The 23,144-nt window shown below is 52.7% G+C and overlaps 2 protein-coding genes across 2 annotated transcripts in view; both read right to left on the minus strand.

The window, feature by feature from the left end:
* The window catches only part of MGAT3 (beta-1,4-mannosyl-glycoprotein 4-beta-N-acetylglucosaminyltransferase), a 23,030-nt gene extending 20,070 nt beyond the window's left edge, over positions 1-2,960 (minus strand). Inside the window, exon 1 of the mRNA XM_035338923.1 lies at positions 2,845-2,960. The gene's annotated coding sequence lies outside the window, so the exon portion shown is untranslated. The remainder of the gene's footprint in view (positions 1-2,844) is intronic.
* Positions 2,961-14,370: 11,410 nt separating this feature from the next.
* Positions 14,371-23,063, minus strand: TAB1 (TGF-beta activated kinase 1 (MAP3K7) binding protein 1). The gene is made up of 11 exons (XM_035338936.1): positions 22,908-23,063; positions 22,143-22,279; positions 21,816-21,969; positions 21,099-21,185; positions 20,461-20,599; positions 19,848-19,961; positions 17,367-17,478; positions 17,122-17,266; positions 16,521-16,743; positions 16,066-16,222; positions 14,371-15,072 (listed from the first exon to the last, which is right to left on the minus strand). Exons 1-11 carry the CDS (start codon positions 22,938-22,940, stop codon positions 14,865-14,867), a joined length of 1,509 nt encoding a protein of 502 aa, XP_035194827.1. The 5' UTR covers positions 22,941-23,063; the 3' UTR covers positions 14,371-14,864.
* Between the last annotated feature and the right edge of the window lie 81 nt (positions 23,064-23,144).

Raw genomic sequence — 23,144 nt, forward strand, 5'->3', positions numbered from 1 at the left:
AAAAAAAAAAAAAAAAAAAAAAAAAAAAAAAAAAAAAAAAGCTGCCTTTTCTTAATTCAACTTTTTTTTTTTCTTTTTCTTTTTTTTTTTTTTCCCTGTCTTCTTCCTCGTCGGGCCGATCCGTGGAAAGGGAAACAAAGGCAAGGAGAACCAAAACAAACCCGGCCGGGCAACGTGGCTGCGAACGCGCCGAAAGGCAAGCGTGGGACCTCACCCCCTGCGACCGGGAACTAAGGAAAGGTCAAAAGGAAGCAGCGCCAGAGAACACCCTTCCTCGCGATTTGCTGGAAATTTAGAAAAAAACAGAGCCTCAAAAACAAAGCGGCGGTGCCAACGCCCCTCCAACCTGCCGGTTATCAGATGGGCGAGCTGGGCCGCTTGGCGGGTGGAAGCGGCTCTCCAACCACTGCCACCCGCTCCTGTGGGATCCCAACGGGGATCCACAAGAGACTGCTGAGGAAGAAGAGGCCCCACGGCCCCATCTTCTGCCTGTCCTCGCCATCTTCCCCAGCTGACACTGAGAAATGGCCATCCTAATTTTAAGGCCAAGGTTGAGATGGTCTCAGAGCTGGCGCGAAGAGATTGCAGAAGTGGAGGGGAATTTTCCCTCCGCAAACTCAGCTGGAGGGAGGGCTGCAGGCACCCGGGAGTGACCTGGCTTCAAAAGTGCCTCAGGAGCATTGCAGAAGTACTGGGAGAGGAGTGAGGACGGAGGAGGAAGACAATGGTACAACAAGCGAAGTTCTCACTGTATGAGAGAGAGAATTTTGGGGCACAACACCAGTGCAAGTCCTTGAAAGGCTCCATCTCTGTGATGTCAGTGGGAACACACCTCGAAGATGATGACATCTGACATCCCCATCTCTGGGACTGGGATGGAGGATGCTCTCCAGGACGGCCAGGGGTCCCTAGCAGAAAGCTGAGCTTGGAGGGAGCCCTCAGCTCTAGCAGCCCCAGGGGAATTTGTCAGCCGCGATTCAATTTGCATCGGGTCCATGACAGCTTTTTTGGGGGGGAGGGCTGGTAAGCAATGGCGTTAGCCTTGCTTGTGTGGGTGATTTCAGCTCTGGGAGCACAAATCCCATTAGGGATGGGCAGCAATCTCCGATTCCTCTCCCCCAGCCAGCAAACGCCCATCACAGAAGGGGAGGTTGACACTGATGGGAAGAAAGCATTGCAATTTCAGACCTCCTTAGCTTGCAGTTCGTTAGCCCTTGCTTCAGATATTATTCCCTGAGCAGTTTGAAGACAGACAGTACTTTTACATGTTAATCAGGAAGAAAACTAAAGGGTTAACCCAGCGACTGCAAATATTCAGGAACATCAGACCACAAATGGGAGCTAGAATAGCATCCCCGCGCAGAGAGGCAGCTGCAATACCACAGCTCCCCTGTCCTGTGACAAACAGTGTTTGCCACACCGAGCACTCCTAACTGCACGGCCAGGTCCCTCAGCCTCCCCGGGGCGTCTGCACCCCTCTTACACCCTTGCAAAGACTTGGGGGAGAGGAAATTTTAGCCATGCCTTTCAACCTTCGTGTGGGGAAAAACCAGGTTTTGCTACTCTTGCCCTGGTTGAAACACCACCACCAGTGCTCCCTGGTACCCTGCTCTCCAGTGGCATCTTCTTTCCAAACCCACGTGGGTCTGGGGTTCTGGACCCAGCCTGCAGAAGCCTTTTTAAAATTATTTTTATTTTTATGATCTTATGTGCTTTGATGGCACCAGACCAAGGCTGTAGGCTTAGATGTAGCATCCAAGCACCTCAACATTTTTAATTTACGTAGCCGTCGTACCCTCTCCAAAAGGTAAAAACCCCAAACCTTTGGCTCTGTTTTACATAAAAGGAACTGAGGATTAGAAAAATTATATGATTTGCTGGAGGCCAATCGGAGAGTCTGTGGTAGGGGAGAAATTTGACTGTGGGTCTCGAATTAGCAACCTAACCATTGCTGCCTCTGTAGTGTTCTCTCTGCTTTGCATACTTCAGACTGAGACATGCTGGACAAGCTTCCTCGGGATGAGGAGTCATTTTTAGCCCGATTTCTTACAGAAACGAAGCTCTCACGATCACGTTGTCTATCTGCCTGTCTATCAGCCACCCACAGTACAGTTTGAATCCACCGGCCAAGTCCAACCAAACCTGGCAGCGAGGAGGATATCTCTCAGCAAAGCGACTCGGATGAGCTCTCCAACAAGCAGGAAGAGGGCGAGAACGCAGAGCGTGCCCTGTGTGCTCGCTTCCTGGCCCTCTCCTGCTGGGGAGAGAGGGATGGAGCTCTGGGCATGATGTTTGGGGCCGGGAAGGGAGCTGAGCGCTCCACAGGGACATCCTGGGGGTGCAGCGAGCCCAGCCACGAAGGTGGCAGAAACCTCTCGCCCCACACTCGCAGAGCAACTTCTGCTCTTCGCACTCCCTAACCCCCGGCGGCTGCTCCTGGGGGAAGAAGCCGATTACCATATTGCAATGAGTTAACCTTAAATGGTCTAAAATCCAAACCTCTGCATGCAAATGAATTCCGATGGGTTAAGCGAGATAAAACACCGCCCAGCCACAGCCGAGCCTCAGCCCAGCTCGTTTGCTACCCAAGAAACTTGTGTGCTCGCGACTGCAGGCAGCGCGCGCTCCTCGGCGATGCAGTCAGCCCCGCAAATATTTGTGCCTCCCCCAGCCCCGTGCTACAGCCTGGCCAGGTGCAAGGCTTTGAAGGCAAAGCCTTTTCATGTGTGTTTTCAGATTTTGGTGCGCCTGTTTTCTTTCTTCTGCTGAGGGCAGGGTGTCGGGTGGGCGCTGGGCTTTAATCCCTGCTGCTGAATCCCCGCAGGATCTACCCCTAGGACATACCAGCTAGCGGCAGGAGGACAGGCGCTTCTCCATCACTTCTCGGGACGCCTGGTGCCCATCCGAGGGGCTGTTCCTTGCTGGTACAGGCGTGGGTGACTCCTCATGTCCCTTTGCAAAGGGGAACTGACTATATATAAATGCTTCCTGCTCTGTCGCCATCATGCGATCTTCTTCCACCGGGTGGCCATTGCTGATAAGTGGTTCTTGGGCTCCCTGCGCACAAGGAGTTTGACATTTGGTTAACTCCTTTGCACTGAGCTGCAGAGCCCGGGTAATGGCCGCAGAGCCCAACTTTCGCTGATGCCCTTTCCGCAGAAAATCACCAAAAGGTCATCTCGGTTTCCCCCTTTGGGATCCCAGCCCTTTTAATGCCCTTTCGAGCCCGACTCCACAAACAAAGTCCCCCTTTGAGCCAAGTGTTCCTGAAATCTGATGCCCTTGTTCGTTTTGCACTGCCAGTGGCAGGGAGGAAAACAAGAAAGTGACATTTCTGTCGTTGGTCACCAAGCCAGCAGGGTAAGACAAGGATATTTATCTCTTCCTTGAGTGCTCTGAGGCCTCAGATCTAAAAAAATTACAGTTGCTGGCAATCACCATTCCTAGTAATCAGGCTACAGCAGAGACAAGGGGAAGATGAACAAACACCCTGATAGAAATACTCAGGGACCAACACTAATATCAGGATCCGCCCAGAAATGATGCCTTGTGTGCAACAGAAACAACAACAACAAAAAAAATGCCTTTAAAATTGCGCTGCTGTTAAGTAACTTAAAACTTTGCCAGATAAGGATTGTTTGCTCTCACTTAGGGGTTTCTGGCAGCCCTGCTCCCTGGATTATTTCCTGAAATGCATTTGCTTTTTTGTTTGTTTTGTTTTTCTTTTTCAGCTGACCATCTTAAAGGCAAAGAGATTTTCAGCATGGGCTCGTACCACCGGGTTACCCCGAGCAGCACAAATAATCCCATCCGTGGCGAGGGCACACAACATAGGGGGGAAAACCCAAGTGCTTGTGCTTGGGCCAGCTTCCATGTTGTCTTCTTCTTGCCGGGATTTGCCCCATCTCCTTCTGTCTGAACTCCCCCAGCCACTTGCTGGGCGAGAAGCACCTCCTTCCCCCACAGGCCTGTCCAGCTGCGTGCCTGGGGACACCGCGATGTGGCTCAGAGCCCCCGTGCTGGCATGGCAGGGAAGGAGAAGGACAACCGGGCTCTTCTGGGGCCATCCCCAGGAGCTGCTGATGCGGGCCAGGTCCAGCACCCACGGAGGAGGAGAGGCCCCGGGGTCCGGTGCCCACCTCGGCGCTGCAGCACGGCCTCCCTGGGAAGGCGTGAGGCCCATGTCCCCGAGGCAGATCTCACACGTGGGCCCGCCACGGGGCCGTTCAGCTGCAAACCCCACAAAAGCAGCGCGCTCGGGCGGCTCTCAGAGGGTTGCAGCAAGCTTGTGAGAAACCACTGAAGGAGAAATGTCAGAAAGCTTGCGGTGGCCTCGGTGCGGCACGATAAGGTTTAACTCTTCGGTGGGCTTCAAGTGCTCACCAACACCATTAAAGCTTAGCTGTCGTGGTTACCCCTGTGTAGGGAGCAGAGCAGGAGGGGGGATTTTCAGCCCGATGAGTTAAAATGCTGCTGAGCGAATGCGCTTCCACTGGGGTCGGATCGATTTCCCTGGCCCCTGTGACTGATACAAGCATGTCCAGCTGAGGAATTGCAAAGAAAACAGGCTTGAAACCAATTTCATTGCAGCCGGCACCAGCTGCGTGCGTTGATAAGGCCTCTGATAACACTGCGGAGGGGAGTTATCGATGTCGGACAGGGTTGTCTCATAGCTACGGCTCTGGCTGCAGGCAGGTACCAGAGAGTGCTTCCAGTGCCCAAAAACCATCCCTTGAAACAGCGGCCGGCCGGGGCAGCCTGGGGCTGGGGCAGCGTGCTGGAGAGCTGCTTGCCATCTGATTTTATTGCTCTTTTCTGAAGTGCCCGTGAGATGCAGAGGCTTATCAGAGCTCCCCAGAGATAACCCTTCAGACACTGACAGGCACTTGTGGGATCACCGTCAGCAGCACAGCCATGTGTCAGGTTTCCTGGAGATGTGTCTGGGACAGGCGTGAGAGCCTTCGGCGTTCGGCCTCTTCTTTGGCAAAATTTGGCTACGTTAGCTTAACCGTGGTGCTTGCTCCAGCTGCACTGGCTGAACTGCCCAGGCTCGGTTCATCCAGGCTCATTAATCTAACGAAGCTATTAAACCCTGCTCGGAGTGACAGCTTATTGCAGGGCCAATGCAGTTACACTGCGGTGAGCTGCTCGCCCTGCCCAGCGCCTGGCACGCTCCTGGGGGGCTGCAGCTTGCCGGGGAGCTGCGGTGCTCACAGGGCCCTTGCCAAGATTTACCCATCTTTGGAGCTGGGAAGGATTCCCAGAAACATGAAATCAGGAAAACACCCTGCAAGCAAACAGAGAGCTGGAAAGGAAATGACACCTAAAGGTCTGATCGCATCTTATCCGCCTGCAGCTGAGCAGATTTAAAAGGTAACCCAGCCCAGCTACCTGTTGCCACCATGCTCCCCGCCAGCAGCTTCAGCCTCCTCCTGAGCACTTCCAAAATACCTGGCTCAGTGCCGTGCACATCCTCTCCATCACCTGTTCTGCTCACGGGAGCTGGCTTAACTGTGGCTGTTTCCTTCACACAGCTCATGCTGCCTGCAGTTATGACAAAGTCCTGTGGGTCAGGGGAGCAGGAGGATGCGCTGACGTTGTGCCAGCAACAAGGGTCGATTAGCCTTGCAAAAAAGGCTTCAGCAGGTATGTGTGCCCCAAAACGCAAAGCAAGGGAGCAAAAAGGGGATGAGACCTTCCTGGAAGTGCATGAGGAGGGCATGGAGGGAACATTGTCCCAACCGGTGCCAGAGCAGAAGAGGGGTCGGTGTTGTCTCTGGATGCGGCACAGTAAACTTTAGCTCCGGGCCATTCCTATTTGTCTTTGCTCCTTGCATGTTGTGAATAGATATTAGCTCAAGCTCAATGGGCTCCACGCAGGTCTTGGAGCCAGATGATTCAAGCTGGGATTTGTTCCACATCTTGGTTTTCGTGTGTTTTCTTCAGCTGCATTTTAATTGTGGAGTTTTCCTTTTTTGTTTGGTGAGCCATACGATGCGGGCACCATTCCTTGCAACCATAAATATCCCAAATCAATGCTGTTCTCTGATTATGCAAGGGCAAAGAGGAAGTGCCTTACAACATAACAGGTTAGGTTTTTATCACGGCTCTTTGCCTGGAAAGCCATTGGGAACGAGTCCACGCAGAATGCCTGGCGCTAGTCTGGAAAACAGTGTACAATGTCAGCAGAGCCCCAGAGAGGGGAGCGTAACACAGTTAAACAAAGCCGGGCTTGGGTTTAGATCACCTTCATTTCCACCTTGAACCAACAAACCTCTACTCTGAATGCAGCTGAGCTCAAGCCCAGCTTGGGAAGGGAAACAAAACTCTCCTTGCTTCCATAGCTGCCTGTAGTTCTGCAGGTTGGTTCCAACGGGCTGCAGTAACCCCCGGGCTGCTCTCTACATCCTGAGCCACAGGAGGCCAGGAAGAGGCTGGCAGCTGAAAACAAGGTGGTCTGGTTGTATGTGGGCCCATCAAACCTCAGGCAATCGATCGCTGCTTCCTGCTGCTCCCTGCCCCATGTGTTCGACAGCTTTGTGCTGCAGTGCTCATGTTTGGTCATGGAGCAGGAGAGGGCTGGTGGGGACCTCCAAGGGGGTATTTGGAGGAGGACCCTAAAAACAGCCCCGTAGGACTTCTAGGAGGGACAGCTTTGACCCACCACTCCCGGCTGCTGCTACCTCCCTCGCTCAGATTTATTTGGGGCAGGTGGCTGTGGGCAGCCCCATAGCACGGGCACCCCAGCCCTCCTGGGGAGGGTCTCTGCACCCGCAGCCTGCCATGCCCACGTCATCCCGCTGGATCTGGTGGATAGCTGCAGGCTGCAAATTTGAGCAGTGTCCCCATGCCAATTTAAATAAATAAGTGGCTCCGAATGCTTTGCCTGGCATCTCATTCAGCCGCTCAAGCATCAAATACCTCCGGGATTCTTTGGGTCTTAATTTGCAGAGCTATTTCCCTTCTGAGCACTCCTTTATTTTCCTTTTTGCTTATTTAAACCTGTTTTTCCTGTGGTGAACGGTCTTTGTGGGTGAAAGGAGGCAGGAATGGTGGCAGGGCTTCCCTCCAGGTTTAAAAGGGACTGGCGGACTGTAGTAAAAAAAGAGTCTTTGCTGGCTGCTTCTTCCACAGCCGTGGCTGGTGGAGATGAATGTGGGTCCGAAATACCACAGATGCCTCAAGGACAGAACAAGCTCAGGCCTGATGGAGTTGCCTTTAACATCAACATGAGCAGGGAAGGAGGGCAATGGGGTGACGTGCAGCCCCCCTGCTCTGCCCTTCCTGCTTCTCAGGGTGCTTCAGAACACGGGGTCTGCAAAGAAACCCCTGGAGTGGCCACCGAGGTACCTCAGAGGCTGAAAGAGCCTCTGGAAAAGGAAAAGGATACAAATGGAAAAGGAGCTGGTGTTATTTTCTTTTTATTTTAAGCCAAAGACGAGAATACTGAGGGATCTGATTCGTGGTATTTGAACACCTGGGAGTGATACACAGCAGAGCCTTCTCAGAGGCACGAGATCTTTGCTGCATGTAATCTAAAACAAATGTCGCCCCAGCCAACCTCTAATCAAGGCCTTACGGAGCACTGAATAAATATAGGGACTTAACTAAATTAGCGAGATTCGTGGTGGTGGTGGATTTATGGCTCTTCATTCCACCCACATACGTAGACCTTCCTCACTTCCCTCCAGGTGTCTGCTTAACGCAGTGGCCCGGTGTGGTGTTTTGCAGGTATTTGATAATAAGCAATGATGCTCTGGGGCAGGACACGTGCACAGGCTCAGGCTCCTGCAAGCTTGTCCCAGTCAACCTGCAAAGTAGCCGAGAGCACTTCTTCAAGCACAGTTCCCTTTTTCTCATGCTAGCACCCATTGTGGTTTTGCACTGTGCTTTTGCATGTAGCAGCTCCGCTCCTGCAAGGCTGCAGCAGCCTTTGCACAGGTACAGGAGGGACGAGGCAAGCAGAGACTCTGTACCAGCCTCCTTCCCGAGGGTGCCTGCTCTCTCCCGAGCAGCATTCGCATGGTCAACATTTTGCACATCAGCCAGACCATAAATAAATGGTTTGGCCTCATGCTTTAGATGTGCTTGGTAAATGCAGCGTGAGCTTTGCTGCATCCTTTCAGCTCCTCCGTATTCCTGCCAGCCCTGCCTGCGGGCAACAGTGGTGGGAAGAGAGCACAGCCACCTCAATGAAGAGATGGACTCGGGCATGGAGAGATCAGGGGCCAGGCTGTTTGGATGGCCCAGCTCAGCAGAGATTTCCCAACAGAGGCTGTCAAATGTAAGGTGTCCCAGCAAACCCTCTGTTTTCGATGCCCATTACGTTTTCTTAATGTTTTTTGGGCTGTCCCCACCGCATCCACATGGCATATCTGGCTTTTGTGCTATCTCCTGCCCACATCCACGTCCTGTTTGATGGGGTTTAATGAACAAACCTCCTAAGGAGGCTTGGTGACCACGGCGTGGCTCCCAGCACTGCTCTCAAGCACAGGGACTTCACCAGCCCCAGCAGCGAGGCAGCCCACGGCGGCTCCCTTTGCCATCCCCCTTTGAACTCATCAGTGAGGGTGCCAAGGCTCAACTAGATATTTAGTTCCCTGGCACTTACTTAGGCCCCCGTGCCCTAAATAGCACTCAGCAGTCATTTATCATTGCAGGCTGGGTTCTCCAGGCAGCGTGCTTTCGCGTGATAGTATTTATAGCCGAGCCAATTTTAATTTTTTTTTTTTCAGAAATACTGAAATAGTTATGCTCTCTGCTGAAATACCCTATCGAAGCTGCCACGCTCTGTGGTTCGATAAACATTGGCCACCTCACGAACGAAGTTTGTCACAACATATCCTCTTCTCCTCCCCTTGATCTGCTCTAGCTGTGGCTGCTCTTCTGGAAACCGCCCTCGTTCCTGCGCTATGAAACGCTCGGGCCGCACAGCTGGCCTTCACGGAGCCGGGCACCGTCCCCTCCTGCAGGAATTGCAGCCCTGGATGGAGAAATTGCTCTAATTAGAGGCGAGCGAAGCGCTCCTCCCGCTCGGAGAGCCGCAGGTCCCCAGCCTACTTACGGCCCGGTGTAAGGCCATTAGCACGACAGCGCGTCTCCCCAGAACCGCGCGCTTGGCGGGCTGCCTGCCGGCTGCGGCCGGGCCGCGGGAGGTGCCAAGCACAGTAATTAACGCCCGGGCCGTGGTGGTGCTGGCAGCGAGCCGCAAACAGGAGGCACGCCGGGCTCTGCCCTCCTTGCCTCCCTCCATGGGCACCGGTGGAGGCCCCTCGGTGCCACAAGGCCTCAGGGCCGCGGTGACCTGGCGAAAAGCAGCGAGCCCCAGTGAAGGGCACCTGGTGATACTAAAAATTCAGCTAAATCACTGAATGCGGCGCCTTGCCTGGGTCAGGGTGCTGTGGCTGCCTGGCTTTCTCCATGCCCACTCGGGCTGCGGCTCTGCGAGCAGGCAGCGGCCTCACCGGGGCGAGCCGCAGCAGGGGTGCCGCCACCTCCCTCGTGTGCTGAGCGGGTGCAGCAGCAGCCAAAAGCTGCCTTATTACGTCTTAATTACCTCCCTGCTATCCGAAATTCTTAAATTTGCCACTGAAGTCAGATACGAGTAAAAATGTCACAGTTTTGCAGCTCGGATATTTGCAGCCATGAATAATACACTCGCACACTCATTTACTAATGGATACACTTCTCTTCTAATTTCTTTTCCCCTGCAGACATTTGCAGAAGCTCTTTTCATTCCCATCACACCTTCAGCTAGCAGTAAGCCATTCTGTTTTGTTGCTCTTATCTCTTCCCTGAAAGCTTTTATTGACTGCCTGTTGTTTTTTTCTCCTCACCTTTTCCATTTCCCATACAGTCTATTTTTTTTTTTCGAGTCTTCAGATCTGCAAGAAGTCTCTTGTGAAGTTATTTTGGAGATTTCTCTCTGCGGCAGCTGAGAGCTAATGACGGGAGCAAGGAGGAAAAGCAGAGCTGGCTCCAGAATCTGGTGGGACTGGGGGGGGAGGGGGTGTCAATAAATTTACCTTGGTGGTGACAAATGTGCCGGTTTTGTGCCATTTCTCTGAGCACACCCACAGCCAGAACAGGACTCGGGCAATGAGGAGGACAGGAGAAGACCACGATTGAAAGCAGCACCTACCTGCTTTGCTTCCACTGCCAGTTGGCTGGAGCAAGGGACTTTCCGAAGCACTGATGCACAAAACCACCAACAGCTCAGCTTTGATCCCTCTGCTTTGAAAGAAGCCCTGAACTTGCCAAAGCGACCAGCTCCCACCAGAGGTCGGAGGCAGCTGCTTTTGCCTGATTTCTCTCCAGCAGGGAGCTCTGTGCTGTGTGTTAGGAAGTGCTTGGCCACCTCTAGGAACCTGGGTTTGGATGAATGGGCTGGTGGTGGCTTTTGGAAAGCAACCACAGTGAACATCTAAGATGTTTGTGTGGCTGTTTGCCACCTGAACACCACAATAACCAGCAGGGCTTCCTGCAGCAGCGCTCCCCTGGCTCCCAAATGAAGATGTGTGGGGTTGGTGGACCCACTCCCAAGTCACACCACTCAAACCTAGCATGTCCCAGAGGTGTTTGGTGACTCATGTCTAATCGTGGAAATCAAAGCAGCTGCTTCTTGCTCCACAGAAAGGAGCTGGTGTCACTCCCCACTACCACTTGGCTTTTGCAAGGCTCAAAAAAGCTCTTTGCCCAGCTCAAGCAGAACCAGCAGAAGAAACTCAGGGTTTCTAGGTCAAGCTGTTCTTGGGAGATGAGGCAGAAAGCAGGTTAGGAGACTCTCCAAACACCTCGCAGAGAGGAGGACAGGCCCAAGCATCATGGCCAAGAAGTCCAAGCCCACTCCTACGCATCTCAGAAACACCTTGCCCAAGCTGTCCCCTCGCACAGGGCTCCTGCTGCTGGCAGCCCAGCCAGCCTGCGGCTAAACTGATGCTCAGTCTGGGGAAGCAGAGAGGGGAAGATTCGCCTCCGAGCAAGAAGCCGCAGTGCTGCATCTGCCCTCCCTGCCCCGGCTCCCCTCGCCGCTCTCTGAAGCCTTCCCAGCCTTTTGCTTTCCATGCTCCGCTGGTGTCTAATCCTGCGTGCAGGAGCCCTCGTGCTTCCTGCGCTTGTTCCTCCCGGGCATCTGTTTTCTCTTCCATTCTGCCTGCCCGTTCAGCAGCCTGAACTCGGTTTCCCTAATCCCTCCATCTTCAGTCGTGTTCTCAGCTTCACATAATAAATATTAACAGCTTACACGTACCTTGGGGTTCTTATGCAAGGACTCCAAATAGCTTTATGGTTCGCATGCACATGGGGATCACTTTATTCACTAGCAAAATACAGCCACCGATGAGACAGCAGTTGTTTAGCAACCTACAGCAACAACACACAATAGTTAAGACGGGAAGTGAAGATAAATATCGCATCCATTTGAAACTCCAGGAGGGGATTGGAGTTGGCAGAATATAAGTGCTCGTGTTGAATTTTAGCCAGAATACTCCAAATAGCATTCCTACACTTACAGAGAGAACTAGAGGATTTAAAATACCTAAGCCATCCCCGGTGGTTTATTTACAACTCTCGTTAACAGCGCTGACATTTTAGAGACGCTGTTAACCAGAGAGAGGTGAGTTACTCAAGTAATGAACTGCACGGAATTACTCTAAAGCCCTTCCTCAGAATTTCTATGGAAGGAGCAATCAGATTATTATGTACAATCAATAACTATCTATTAGCTAGGGAATTAAATTTATATATTTCAGGCAGTTTCTCCCTTCAGCTACAACTATCTCTATCCCACAACAGAAAGCCAATGGCTACATCGTGGGGTTTTTTTCAGCTGTGCCACGAGCCCTTCTACTCTCTCCTGACACTCAAAAGCTGAATGTGGTGAAAGGCACCACAGGAGGTGCCAGGAGGGGGCAGAGAACCACTGTCCTTCCTCCCCAGAGCATGGCAGTCGAGGGGCAGGGGCTCTGGGCAAGGACCCCGCATCCTCACATGGGAGCAAGGAAGGATGGAAAATTGCGGGTGGGAAAGATGCAGGTGGGAGCTACCCCACCACCTATGCCAGCACATCCACCTGGCAAGGTGGTAACAGCATTTTGAGGACGAGCAAGCTAAAAGGAAGCTTTGGGGGATGGATTTTGGGATGGAGGCATTGCTGTGGCTCCAGAGCAACATGAGCCCCAGCGCCCTAGCGAAACCAGCCCCTGACAGGACCTCCTCTTTCTGGAGGTCTGCAGAAAGCTCTTTGTGCTACGTAGCTGCACTGGCTTTGTCCCTTTCTGCCCGGGATTTGATATTTCTAGTGGTTTTAAATTTCACCACCCTGCAAAAAGGCCCCTGCTCTTGTTTCTCCAGATTGCTCTGGTCCTGTCCCCTTCCATCCACCGCTTCACTTTAAAGGCACAGGGGAGAGCGGGTTTTTCCACTGCTGTTACAGCCTGCGTCTTCTCAGAGCTCCCTAAGGACAATATTAAACACTGACATGCACTTATGAGCCTCTTTCCCCCATACACATTAATTCTTTGACCTGGACTCCTAAGCATACATAGCATGCACAGAAAAGTGATTTTTCTCCTCTTTTTTTTTTTTTTTTCCAGTGGCTGGACAGACACAGCTTAGTGCGATCCACTCGCTCCTACCCACTTCATTTTTTTGTACTTAGTAAACTAGCAATTATGTCAAAGGAAAGGTTTGTTTTGTGTGATCTGCTTTATATAAGTGTGTTTGGCAATTCTTGAACTTTGTCTGGAGCATCCGCATGCTGGAATATTTCCCACTTGAAGTGTTCTTGGTATAAGCTAGCAAATAGCATAGATAAATGGGATGGGGGAATAAGCAAGAAAGACTTGTTTATACAGCTATCGAAATCCGTGCCAGGTCAGAGAACACAGAAGAGGATGAAACCTCTTCAGCTCCATTTTAGTCCATGTCAGGATTGCACCATCCTTCTAAACAGACATGCAATGTCTGGAGGAAAGGACAAGGAGCCCAGGTCAAAAAACATTTTGGAGAGGTCCCTAAAAAAGACCAGGATTTCCCTGTTCCTGGCTGGGCAGAAGCAGGATGGGTGAGAGATGCCTTCCCCTGCAGGGAAGATGCAGGGACAAGGCACCAAACCTCGCACAGCTCTGCTGCCTCTTCCCCCGTGCGCCAGGGCAGGTGCCCGTGCCAGCACGCCGGCTGTGCCCTGCACACCCAGCCTTCCTGGGAATCGAGGAGGGCAGAGAAACAAGGGCAGCCAAGAGCCCGGCCCTGTTCCCAGGAAGCCCCGCGGGGCAAAGCTGTGTCAGCAGGGCCTGGGAGGGAGAGGGGAGAGCCACCCACGGGCATGTGAGAGATTCCTTCCCGAGAAGCGAGTACTACTCCCCGCTCTGATCCTGCCCACATATTTCTCAGCAAACTCAGATCTTGCCTCGGGGCACTCGGTATTATTTGATTTATCCAAAGGGATAAAGCTCCCTCCGCCCCTTTCAAGGCTGGCACGCTACGAGCGCCTTGAACCTGCAGAGACCACGGTTTGGCTGAAAGCTGGCCTCTGCTGCCTCATGCCCTGCTCCCTCCCCACTCCCCTCCTTCCTAAGGTGACCTGCCTGACACGAGAATAAATCAGGGCAGGAACCCAAGCGTCGTCCTTTCACCCGTAACCTCTGGCCGTCTCGCTTTGCCCAGAGCCTTATTGCAGCTCCCTGGGGAGCCACCAGGCACCGCGGTCACCCCAGAGGCCTCCCCGTGCTGCTTGCGAGCTGCAAGGTTTTGGGAAGGCTGCAGCAGGAGGCTGCAGCAGGCAGGGAAGAGGCGCGCTTGCCGCCTGCCGTCAGAATCCTGAACTGAAAGGGGAAGATCGCTGCGATGCCGACACCTCTGCCAGCTCCTCCAGGCCTCCGCTGACTTGATGTGGAGCGAGCAGCTCAGCAGAAGACCTCCTCTCCCCGCTGCCCACCTCTGCTCTGACACGAGGATGAACTCGTCTGCAAGGCGGCCACATCATGATGTAGCTACGGCTTTCGGGTCAGTCAACACGAAACTTGCTTTGGGACACCAGCAGAAGCTGTTCAAGAAAAATGCGTCACACTCTCCTGCTGCCCTCTACAACCTCGCAGATAGTCCGTAAAAGTGCATTAAGGGAAGAGGTTTGCGTTTTGTCTGCCAAAAACAGTAATCTATATTTTAACTCCAGCACCAAAGCTCTGAAAGGAAGCACGGGACAAAGATCCTACACTTCAAAGTCACCTGCACGGGCTCAGGCCACTTTCCTGATAGAAGCTTGCTCGCTGCAAGCTGCAACCCCGTGGGCTGGAGGAATAGCGGGTTTCAACGGGAAGAACTGTCACACCCACACGCGGGTGATGTAAGGAAGAGAGCAAGCCACACAGGTGCCAATGAGTGTAGCTATAAGTTATTTATTCTGCAAAATAGAGGTATCTTCTATGGAGTTGAACACTGGAATCACAGCATTATGAATCGAGTTGTGGAAACATTATGACAGCACGCACACACGCAGGCACACGCACGTACACCTACACACGCGCACACACCGCCTTTGTACAGGCCCCTACTCTTGCATTACCCAGAAGGGAGCCCTCACCGCAACTTTATTTGTAAAAACCTGCAGCGAGGGTTGCATTCAAGACCCCTTCCCTTATTCACAGGGCTTCCAAGGGACAGAGGTCGGCCGGGACGAGGTGCACGGCACAGGCAACATGTGTGTCGAGGGCGCAGCACACGCTCCCCAGCCCAGCGCTCAGCACGTCCCGGACAGGAGTTAACTCTGGGCAGAACACAGCTCTCAGCTGCAGTGCTCTCATCCCTGCCTCAGTCTTTGCTCACGCAGCTGAGCGCTGGGTGGTCGGAGGAGGCACATTTCCACGTTAGGACACCGTCAGCGCTCCCTGCTCGCCATGGTCCATGTTCCAAAGCCGGTAAAACTCTGCAAAGTCCACGTAGGGCTCCACACGCCCGTCTTCATCGGGCTGGAGCGAGTGGGTGGGGCGGGAGCGGAAGAGACCCCCATCCGAACTTGAGCTGCTGCTCTGCGTGTGGGTGTTGGTAGACTGGAGAGTCACAGTGGGGCTTTGGCTGTGGAGAGAGAGAACACAGGCACCTTTATTTTTCCCCCAATCTGCAACTTTGCACACGAAAGGCACCAGAACGAGTGGCGGCTCTCCACAGATTAAGTTATCCTTTGCAAACAGGTGAAAGAAGTTGCAGCCCTCCTGCTCTGTCAGAGTACTGGGTATGTCGAGAAGTGAGTGCAACCGGTGAATGCCAAAGACGCCTGCCTCACCTTTAACTGGACAGCCTTAAGTACAAGCAAACATCTGGGGGCAAAAAAGGAAAGAAAGGGGGCAAAAAAGGGGCATGCGCTCTGCTGGCCTCCTCATACCCATACAGAACAAGCTTTACGGGAAGAGTCTGGCAGCAGCAAAACCATTCTTGCATGACCTGTGTTAGAGCCAAAGCAGCCCTGGTGTGTCAGCCTTATTGTTTTTGGAGCTACCAGAACACAGTAACCATACAGCTTCTTCACTTTTCTGTTTGTACACACTCCGCCCTGTGCCAAAGGCTGAACTCAAACCAGAGCCACGAGTACGGTCCTGCAAAGCAGATCCAAACAGAATCCAGGTCTAGCCTTTATCCTTTTTTCTACCCCAGCTTCCACCTCTGAGGAAGCCAGCTTATGCAGCACCACCTCTGCACACCCCCCTTTCCTTATTAAAAAGGAAGGGCACCCATACTCCCTCCATGCACAGCACCCAGCACTCTTAGCACCCAACCTCCAAAGAGAAGAGCTGCTTGCTGCCAGAGTGCCCTCCGGTGACAGCAGCAGATGCTTCTCCCGGGGCACGTTCCCAGAGCTGGTTTCAGCGCTGCTGGCTGTGCTCATTCCCACTCCTCACACATCGCTCTCCAGCTAACAACTCCGGCTGGCTGTCAGTGCTGCCGCCAGGAGGGCCGTGCTGCAGATAAGGGAATGAGTGACGGGTAACCGACAGGTATCTCTGCTCGCCAACCACTTCACGCAGCGTGAGGTACGGGGGGCTGCGGGTACCAGGAGGGCAGGATCCTTACTTAGTGAGGGTGGGGGTGGCTTCATCCAGAGTTGAGCTGCTGTGGGCACCGTTGACCATCTGGCCTTGGGAAGGCATGACAAGGGACAGCGTGACGCTTGTCTTGCTTGTGCTTTGGGAGCTGGAATATGGCACAGAGACTGGGTAGACACGGCCTCCTGAGAAGGGAGAAAACAATTATAAACGCAGGTGAGGCATCAGTGAACGAGGGTGCACGGTGCCAGAAAAAAAGGGTCAAAGAAAGGGCCAAAAATCCAAGGAAAGAATTTATATCAAGCTGCCTTTTTTAGATGCTAGGATGTAAATTGTTACAGCCTCTAGACCTCAGAAGCCAATAATCCCTTTAATAAAAAAAATCTACGCTGAACATCTTCTCTCCCAACATTAGGTCAATGCCAGATCAATCAAGAGGACTCTATCTTCCACCCTCTATTGTTCCTTCTCTCCGCAGCATACCTTGTGTTGGCGTTAGCGTGGGCTGGCTCATCTCACCCAGGGGGTACCCAAAGTTCCTTACGAGCAGCGTCATGTCTTCGTGCCGGGGACAGAACTTGGACCGCTCCCCACCGGAGGCAAAAGTGTCGCAGTGGATCCTCTTAACACGGTCCACCACTGCCTGAGCCACAGCATCCAGTGATGTCTGCTTGGCAAACTCTGTGGCTATCATGGCTGCAATTTCCTGGGCAGAAAGGGAAAAAAAGCAGAAGGATGTTTAGGAGATGCTGGAGGAAACCTTATCCAGCCAAGTGATCTAAGAGTTTTCATGGCAACTTATCCAGCTACGGTCCTTTTCAGTCTCACTTGCTGGGATGTGCCCTGCGCCTAGCAGCATCCCACTCTCTTTAAAGGGCTCCTCCTAAAGGGGCAGGAAGCAGCCTGGAAGAACTGGCTTGGCAAAGCAGCTCTCCCGTCACCACAGGCTGGAATGGGGTGGCACAGGCACCCGGCCCAGGCAGCATGCACAGGACAGATGCGGAGGACGGCCTGTGTGAGAGCAGCTGACAGCCCTGCAAGAAGGTAATAGCTGAGGGAACACTTCCTGGGAAAACACACTCACCTGGTTGGCCTGCCCAGGCCCATGAGCTGCCTCCAGAGCTTTGTAGAGCCCCTCAGACATAAGCACCAAGAAGCCAGTCACCCCATCCAGCGAGTGCCCTCCGTGGATTTCAGGCTCTGCTATGATGGGCTTAGATTTAGCAGCACTGGAAAGAGACAGGGTTTTTATTAATCGCTGCTGCCACAGTAGGTAGGAATGGAGGGTCACGAAGAAGAGGGACCGAAACAAGGTTGAGTTTTTCTGACCTGAGTAGTTCAATATCAGTGTAGCCGTATTTGACTTTGTAATCTCCAATGCGCCGAGTGCTTTCCTGCCCACGAATAGTTCCCACTTGTTTTATTTTCCCTGCATCCAAACCTGCCAGATTAAAAAAATAAATAAAATACAAAGTTTGGGAAACTTGCAGGACTTCCTGTGGTCATACTGTCAGGAAGAAGAAATATCCACAGCTAACGAGAACGGTAAGATGAAACAAGACACCAATCTTTCTTCCTACAGGAAGGAAAGGAAGAGCAGTTTGCTCTGTTCCAAGGGACACCTTCTCATTAGCCGTAATCTGGGAACGAGAGAGGAGAGAGATGCACACAGCCCAGCACTCACTCTGAATGCAGTGGCTGGCCCTGAGACAGAGCCCACGTCCTGGTCCAAAGCCACCGGCAGCAGCTGGCCTGAGCGCACAGACATTTGCTGAAAAGGCAGTGGAACACCTGCGCCTGTCAGCTCTGGACTGCGTGATGGGAGGAGGAAAGCAGGAAGGGAGAAAACATATGTGAAGGATTCTTTTTTTTCTTCCACCCTGTTATTGATCCCTATTCCTAAATTCTGTATGACAAATTTGCTAATATGCTAACGTGGAGAAGGAGAAATGAAGAACTGTCTGCAAGGAGTGAATTTGCTCACGTGCTCAGACTGGTGTTAGCTACTCCTAGAACAAGGATAATCCATGAACAGGTATTTAGTTTAATTAAGTGTAAGGGGATCTACCCCTGCTTTATTGTATAACTCGTGTCTGGCAGGGACTATGAAGGAATCACATCTCAAAGAAAGTCCTAACAGGGACAGTCTGGGGACAGCTGCTATGTGAGGCAGGACGAGCCACTTACCTGGTCTGTCCTGGCAATTCCCCCTTCCTGGTAACACCTGGAGCTACCAGGCAGAAAATGTTATTTTGAGATTTTTATCTAGGGATGACTGTCCTCAGCACAAGGTGAAGGCAAGGGTCCAACTGAAACTCTCCCTCTGAGTCAAGCCAAGCCTCACCGCGCAGATGGCTCCACACCTACCCCAGCAGTAAGACACAACTCTGCCATCTGCTGCGGACCGAAGCTGACTCATCAACACGGCCTGGCTCATTTGCCAGCTCCTGGCAGGGGGATACAAGCTATCGACAGACACAAACACGGGGAAGCTCCAAGCACGCCGGAGAGGTTGTGTCTAAATCACAGCGACTCTCCTGGAGCACTGAACGAGCTGCAACGTGCTGGGTGAAGAGCCACACAGGCATAAGGCCTCTCTCCCCCTTTCCCCAGGACAGGTGCAACACAGGCACCATCACAACAAAAAGTTTGGGGGATATAATTTATCACTGTGCTCCAGCTTAGGCCCACAACGATCACCACTGGGCCCCTAAAAGCACAGAGCACACCAGCTTTTTCTCCAGGCTCTCCCTTCTGTTGGGATTGCCAGTTGGAGAGCCACTGCTGCGCCAGATTAAGGTCAGTGTATCCAGCAGATTCCTGTTCCACTATGGACTGCAGCTAAATTCTAGGTAGGGTTTCTGGCAGGAGAAAGGCAGTCGAAGGCTCTCTTCCCCTAGATTCCTGTATTCACTCCTGTTTCATAGCACATGCCACTACAGCAGGGGTATGATTAAGGAAGAAAAAACGAGAGAGAGAGAGTGAAACAAGACCTATCAGCAGAAAACCACCACATCAACAGCCTCACCAGGTAAGAAGGTAACCACCAGGTGAGCCTAATGAAGAATGCCAAGTTAGATTTACCTAGCGAAGGGACACAACGTAAGGACCCCAACAAGAAGAGTCTGGTGCTAGCAGTCACACAAGTGGTCTGAGCTAGTTCTAGACAAAGAAAGAAAACACGCCAAACATTGTAAAGGAAAAGGGAAATTGCCCAAAGCAAGATGTCAGTATTAGACAGAGTTCAATGGTTACTGATGTGAGAGCAGTAAATGTCAGTGTTTGGTCGGGCTCTGTCTGAAGCCTGCCTGCTTTTTTTGCCGTAGCAGCTTGTACAAAGGCATATTGGAACGCACCGTCCTGAGGGTGTGGCATCGTGCAGAACCTAACCAGCATAACTGTGGTTTGCCTCCAGAGGGGCAGTCACCTACCGTCCATCCTGCTTCTGCCCTCCGGCTGTGTGCTGCTGCTCCTGCCTTCCTTATCAACTCTAGTAATCGCACAGCCGGAGGGCAAATCAATGTCAGTCTGGCAGTCAGACATGAAACTAAGTCTCAAAATGAACAAAGAAGGAGGAAAAAAAAAGAAAAAGGATAGTTTTCTGTAGGTTCAGCAAGATGAACTTACTCTGTAGCCTCACTGTGGCTAGACATGCAGAAAAAGGCACTGAACTCGTAATTTGAAACCACAGCCCGCAGGGAGCTTCTTTTTGTGGTCAGTTATTGTTTCCAGTGGCTTGAGTCATTCCTGGTGCCCCAGATAAACTGAGGCATGAGACGTTCTCAGATAAGACAAAAATCAAGCACTCACCCAGCTGGGAGAAGCGAAAGAGTTCATCCTCATTCTCTGTCGTATGGTCCACGTTGAGCTGAGTCACCTGCAGCCCATCCACCGTGGACTTACACAACAGCGCCCGATTGGTACCTGCAGCGGGAGTAGCGAGAGGAGGCACCAGATAGCTCTGCGTTAAGAGGGAGAACATATCCAAATGGGAAAGGAAAAGGAGAGGGGGATAAGGACAGAAAAGAAGAGAAAAGCTCATGTACTCTCTCTTCATCATCTCCCAAAAGCAGCCTTGCCCGCAGCATGCTAGGCCTGTTAGGCAGCTTTTCACTTAAGCCTGAGCCAGCACCTCACGAGCAAGCTCTCCACTCCTCAGTGAACCTGCACTACTGCCTCTCAACCCATTTTTCCCCATTTTTCTTTGGACACACGCATGGTATCTGCCAATATCTGCAGAGATAATCACCCAGACTGATTTCAGTTGGGCCTGCAAGTAACAAGCATATTGCTCGTTGGCCACAGACCAAACGAACTGTTCCCCACGTTCCCATTTCTTTCGCTTCCTAGACCTGCAGCCATCCTCAGAGATGCCTTAGCTGAAATGCTAAGAACAAACGCTGAAATACAAGGAACAACTCACCAACGTTGGCGATATAGAGCTTGTTGTTGAGAACAACAGCCACGATAGCCATGGCTCCTCCAGAGATCTCCTGCTCTACAACCTTCAATCTCTCCACAATCTTCTGGTACTGAGGAGGCAGCTGGTGGTGAGGAACACCCTGGAACCCAAGATTATTGGGGAGGCTTAAACACACAGTCCACAACACTGAAACTGACTATTTAAGACCTACAATTATTTGTTCAATCCTAACAAACCCTGTGGGTTTGATAAGGTTCTGGAAATGACAGTCCAGTTCACCTGAAGACCAGAATTCACATCTGCCCAGGTGCCATGCAAGTTTGAGGCTTTCCCTCTCACCCATATCATGTCTTTGTCCTTGGAAGAGCCACACCTAGTGGGCTGAACACCTGTCCATGATGTGTTTAGTTCTTTACTAAGAAAACCAATGATGAGTCTATGTAGTGCCAGTAAGAACGTTGGTAACTCTGGAACGCAGACCAAGAAGACACTTGCTTCACTTCCCACAAGCTCCCAGAAGAGAACTACAGGGACACAATTTTCAATTACAGCTGCCCTCGGACCAGATTGACTAACGTCCCATCCAACAGTCTGGAAAGTAGGACCTCCAGAAATCTCCGTTCTTAAGGCCACATTACCTCTGGTAGCTGGGACTGCAGGCTGGCCTTCTCTGCCAAAGCATCATCAATGGACTCCAGGAAGCTTCTTTCTACCACATCAAAAGCCTAAAAAAGGCCATAAGAGAAACTGAGCACTTGTCCAGCACCTACAAACCTCCGAGGCTACCCATCCTCACCTCTCTAAGACCGGTTCATAAAAGTGGTTGATCACTGTACAGACATTCAAGATCACAGCGTCATATTAAAATGCAATTATTTTGGTGCAGCTACTTAACAGCTTGTAAAAACAATCTGTTACTACTCAAAACAGGAGACAAAAACATACAAATTACAATCACAGCAATGTCAGAGACCTATCTGATTTTGTATGCTGATTGTAAAAACTTATCTATCACTCAAGAAAGTGCGCTTGCAAATCCATCTCCCCACACATTAACTTCTCCTTTTCACTTGTGTCATCTCCTTTACAGGCCGACTTGTTCCTACATGTCCAGTGAAGACTGGCTGCAGCTTCCCGGAGAGCTGTCAGCAGTGTGCTGACAGAGCTGGGGGACAGATGGGTATGAGGCGGGAGTGGAACAAAGCACTACAGCTGCTCACAGTATGAGTACAATCACAACCATTGGCAGATGTTTCCAAGCCCCTCAGAAACCAGATGCTGCTCCCCTGGTGGCAAAAAAAAAGGAGGTGGGTAGTGTGAGAAGCAGGAGCTGTTCCCAACCAAAGCTGCTTTACCTGCAGCAGAACTCGCCGCACGTCAGCATCACTGTGATCTGCGTGAAGCTGGCCCAGCAGCAGTTCAGCAGAGAGCCTCTGACCCACAAAGTTGGTGACTCGGTTGCCATCATAGCCATTGAAGACGCCATAGAGGTAGCAGTTGTTCTCACTCCTGTCAGAAACAGCAAGAGCAAAGAGGTCATAGATGGCTCTGATACAAAGACATACGCAATGAGTATCTACAGGAGCCTCCTGAGTTCTCCAAGTCCTCTGTGAGGAGCTAAACATCACGTTCACCTGCCCTTGTGTCTGCAGGGATCCGTGATCAAGGCACAACCTGCTCACCTGAATTTTAACCAGTTATCTTCCAAGGGGTGACCCTCTGTCCCTTTGCCATCTGCGCTGTAGGAGCGGTTTGGAGCTGAGCCCACCCCAGAGAGATGGCAGGATGGCAAGTCGTCTGTCCAACTGGGCTGCTGTTCCTGGGGGGCAGGAAGAGGAAAGAGACCATGTAAAACCCAAGCAGGGTGAAGATGCTGGTTGAGTATGGGGTATGAGACCACCCCCACCCTCTTCTCACCCCTTTGCTAACGGGGCAGCGCACCCCCCAGCCGCTAACTCCCTACTCCCCGCAGAGCTGGATCACTTACCACCGCCTTTCCCTCTAAAGCCGAGCTCTGGCCGCACCTCCGGCTCTTGCTAACAAGAAACCAGAACCGAGAGTCGCAGCCGGGTCCTGCCCTGGGCGCAGCCCAGCACCGGATGGGACCCTCACGGCTTGCAGCGCTCTCCCGGGAGAGGGGGGCTCCTGGGGCCACCCACAGCGACGGGGGGGGGGGGGCCTCACACAGGGCGACCAACACCAGCCGCCCCCCAAGCCCCCCGGGCCGGCCGGGAAGCAGAGCTGCGAGCCCAACAGGGCCTCCCCCAGCCGGGACCGGGGGCAGCGCGGCGGGCGGGGGGCTCCCACCTCCCCGCCGGCACCGGGACCCTCCCGGCCCCCGGGCCTCCCCCTCGGCGCTGCGGGGACGGGCGAGAAGGAGTCGCGGGTCCCCCCTCGCACACACCTGGGGGAGTGCGGGAGCAGGGAGGGGGGAAGGCGCCACTCACACTCTGCAGCAGGCTCCTCCTCTGCGCCGCCATCTTGCAGCAGCGGCCTCCTCCTTCCCCCCCGCCCTTCCCCTCCCGAGCCCCGGCCAGGCCTCCGCCTAGCGGCGGGGGGAGGGCGCTGAGGGGAGGCCGCTATGTGCAGGTCTCCGGGCAGGGGGAGGTCGCTGGGCGGCTTGTGGCCGTGTTCTGTCACCTCACTGAGTAAATAGTGCTTCCTGGTGTTGGAAGGGAACCTGC

This window comes from Oxyura jamaicensis, chromosome 1 (genome assembly GCF_011077185.1).
Source record: "Oxyura jamaicensis isolate SHBP4307 breed ruddy duck chromosome 1, BPBGC_Ojam_1.0, whole genome shotgun sequence".
Lineage (NCBI taxonomy): Eukaryota > Metazoa > Chordata > Aves > Anseriformes > Anatidae > Oxyura > Oxyura jamaicensis.

Bases quoted from the DNA above. Each gene is read 5' to 3' on its own strand.
- TAB1 (XM_035338936.1), bottom strand. From the start codon at position 22,940: ATGGCGGCGCAGAGGAGGAGCCTGCTGCAGAGT. The intron at 22,280-22,907 runs GTGAGTGGCGCC...CCTGCCCCCCAG, and splicing joins GGAGGAGCCTGCTGCAGAGT to GAACAGCAGCCCAGTTGGAC. The intron at 16,744-17,121 runs GTGAGTGTGTTT...CTTTCTGCCCAG, and splicing joins GGCCTGGGCAGGCCAACCAG to GAAATTGCAGCCATGATAGC.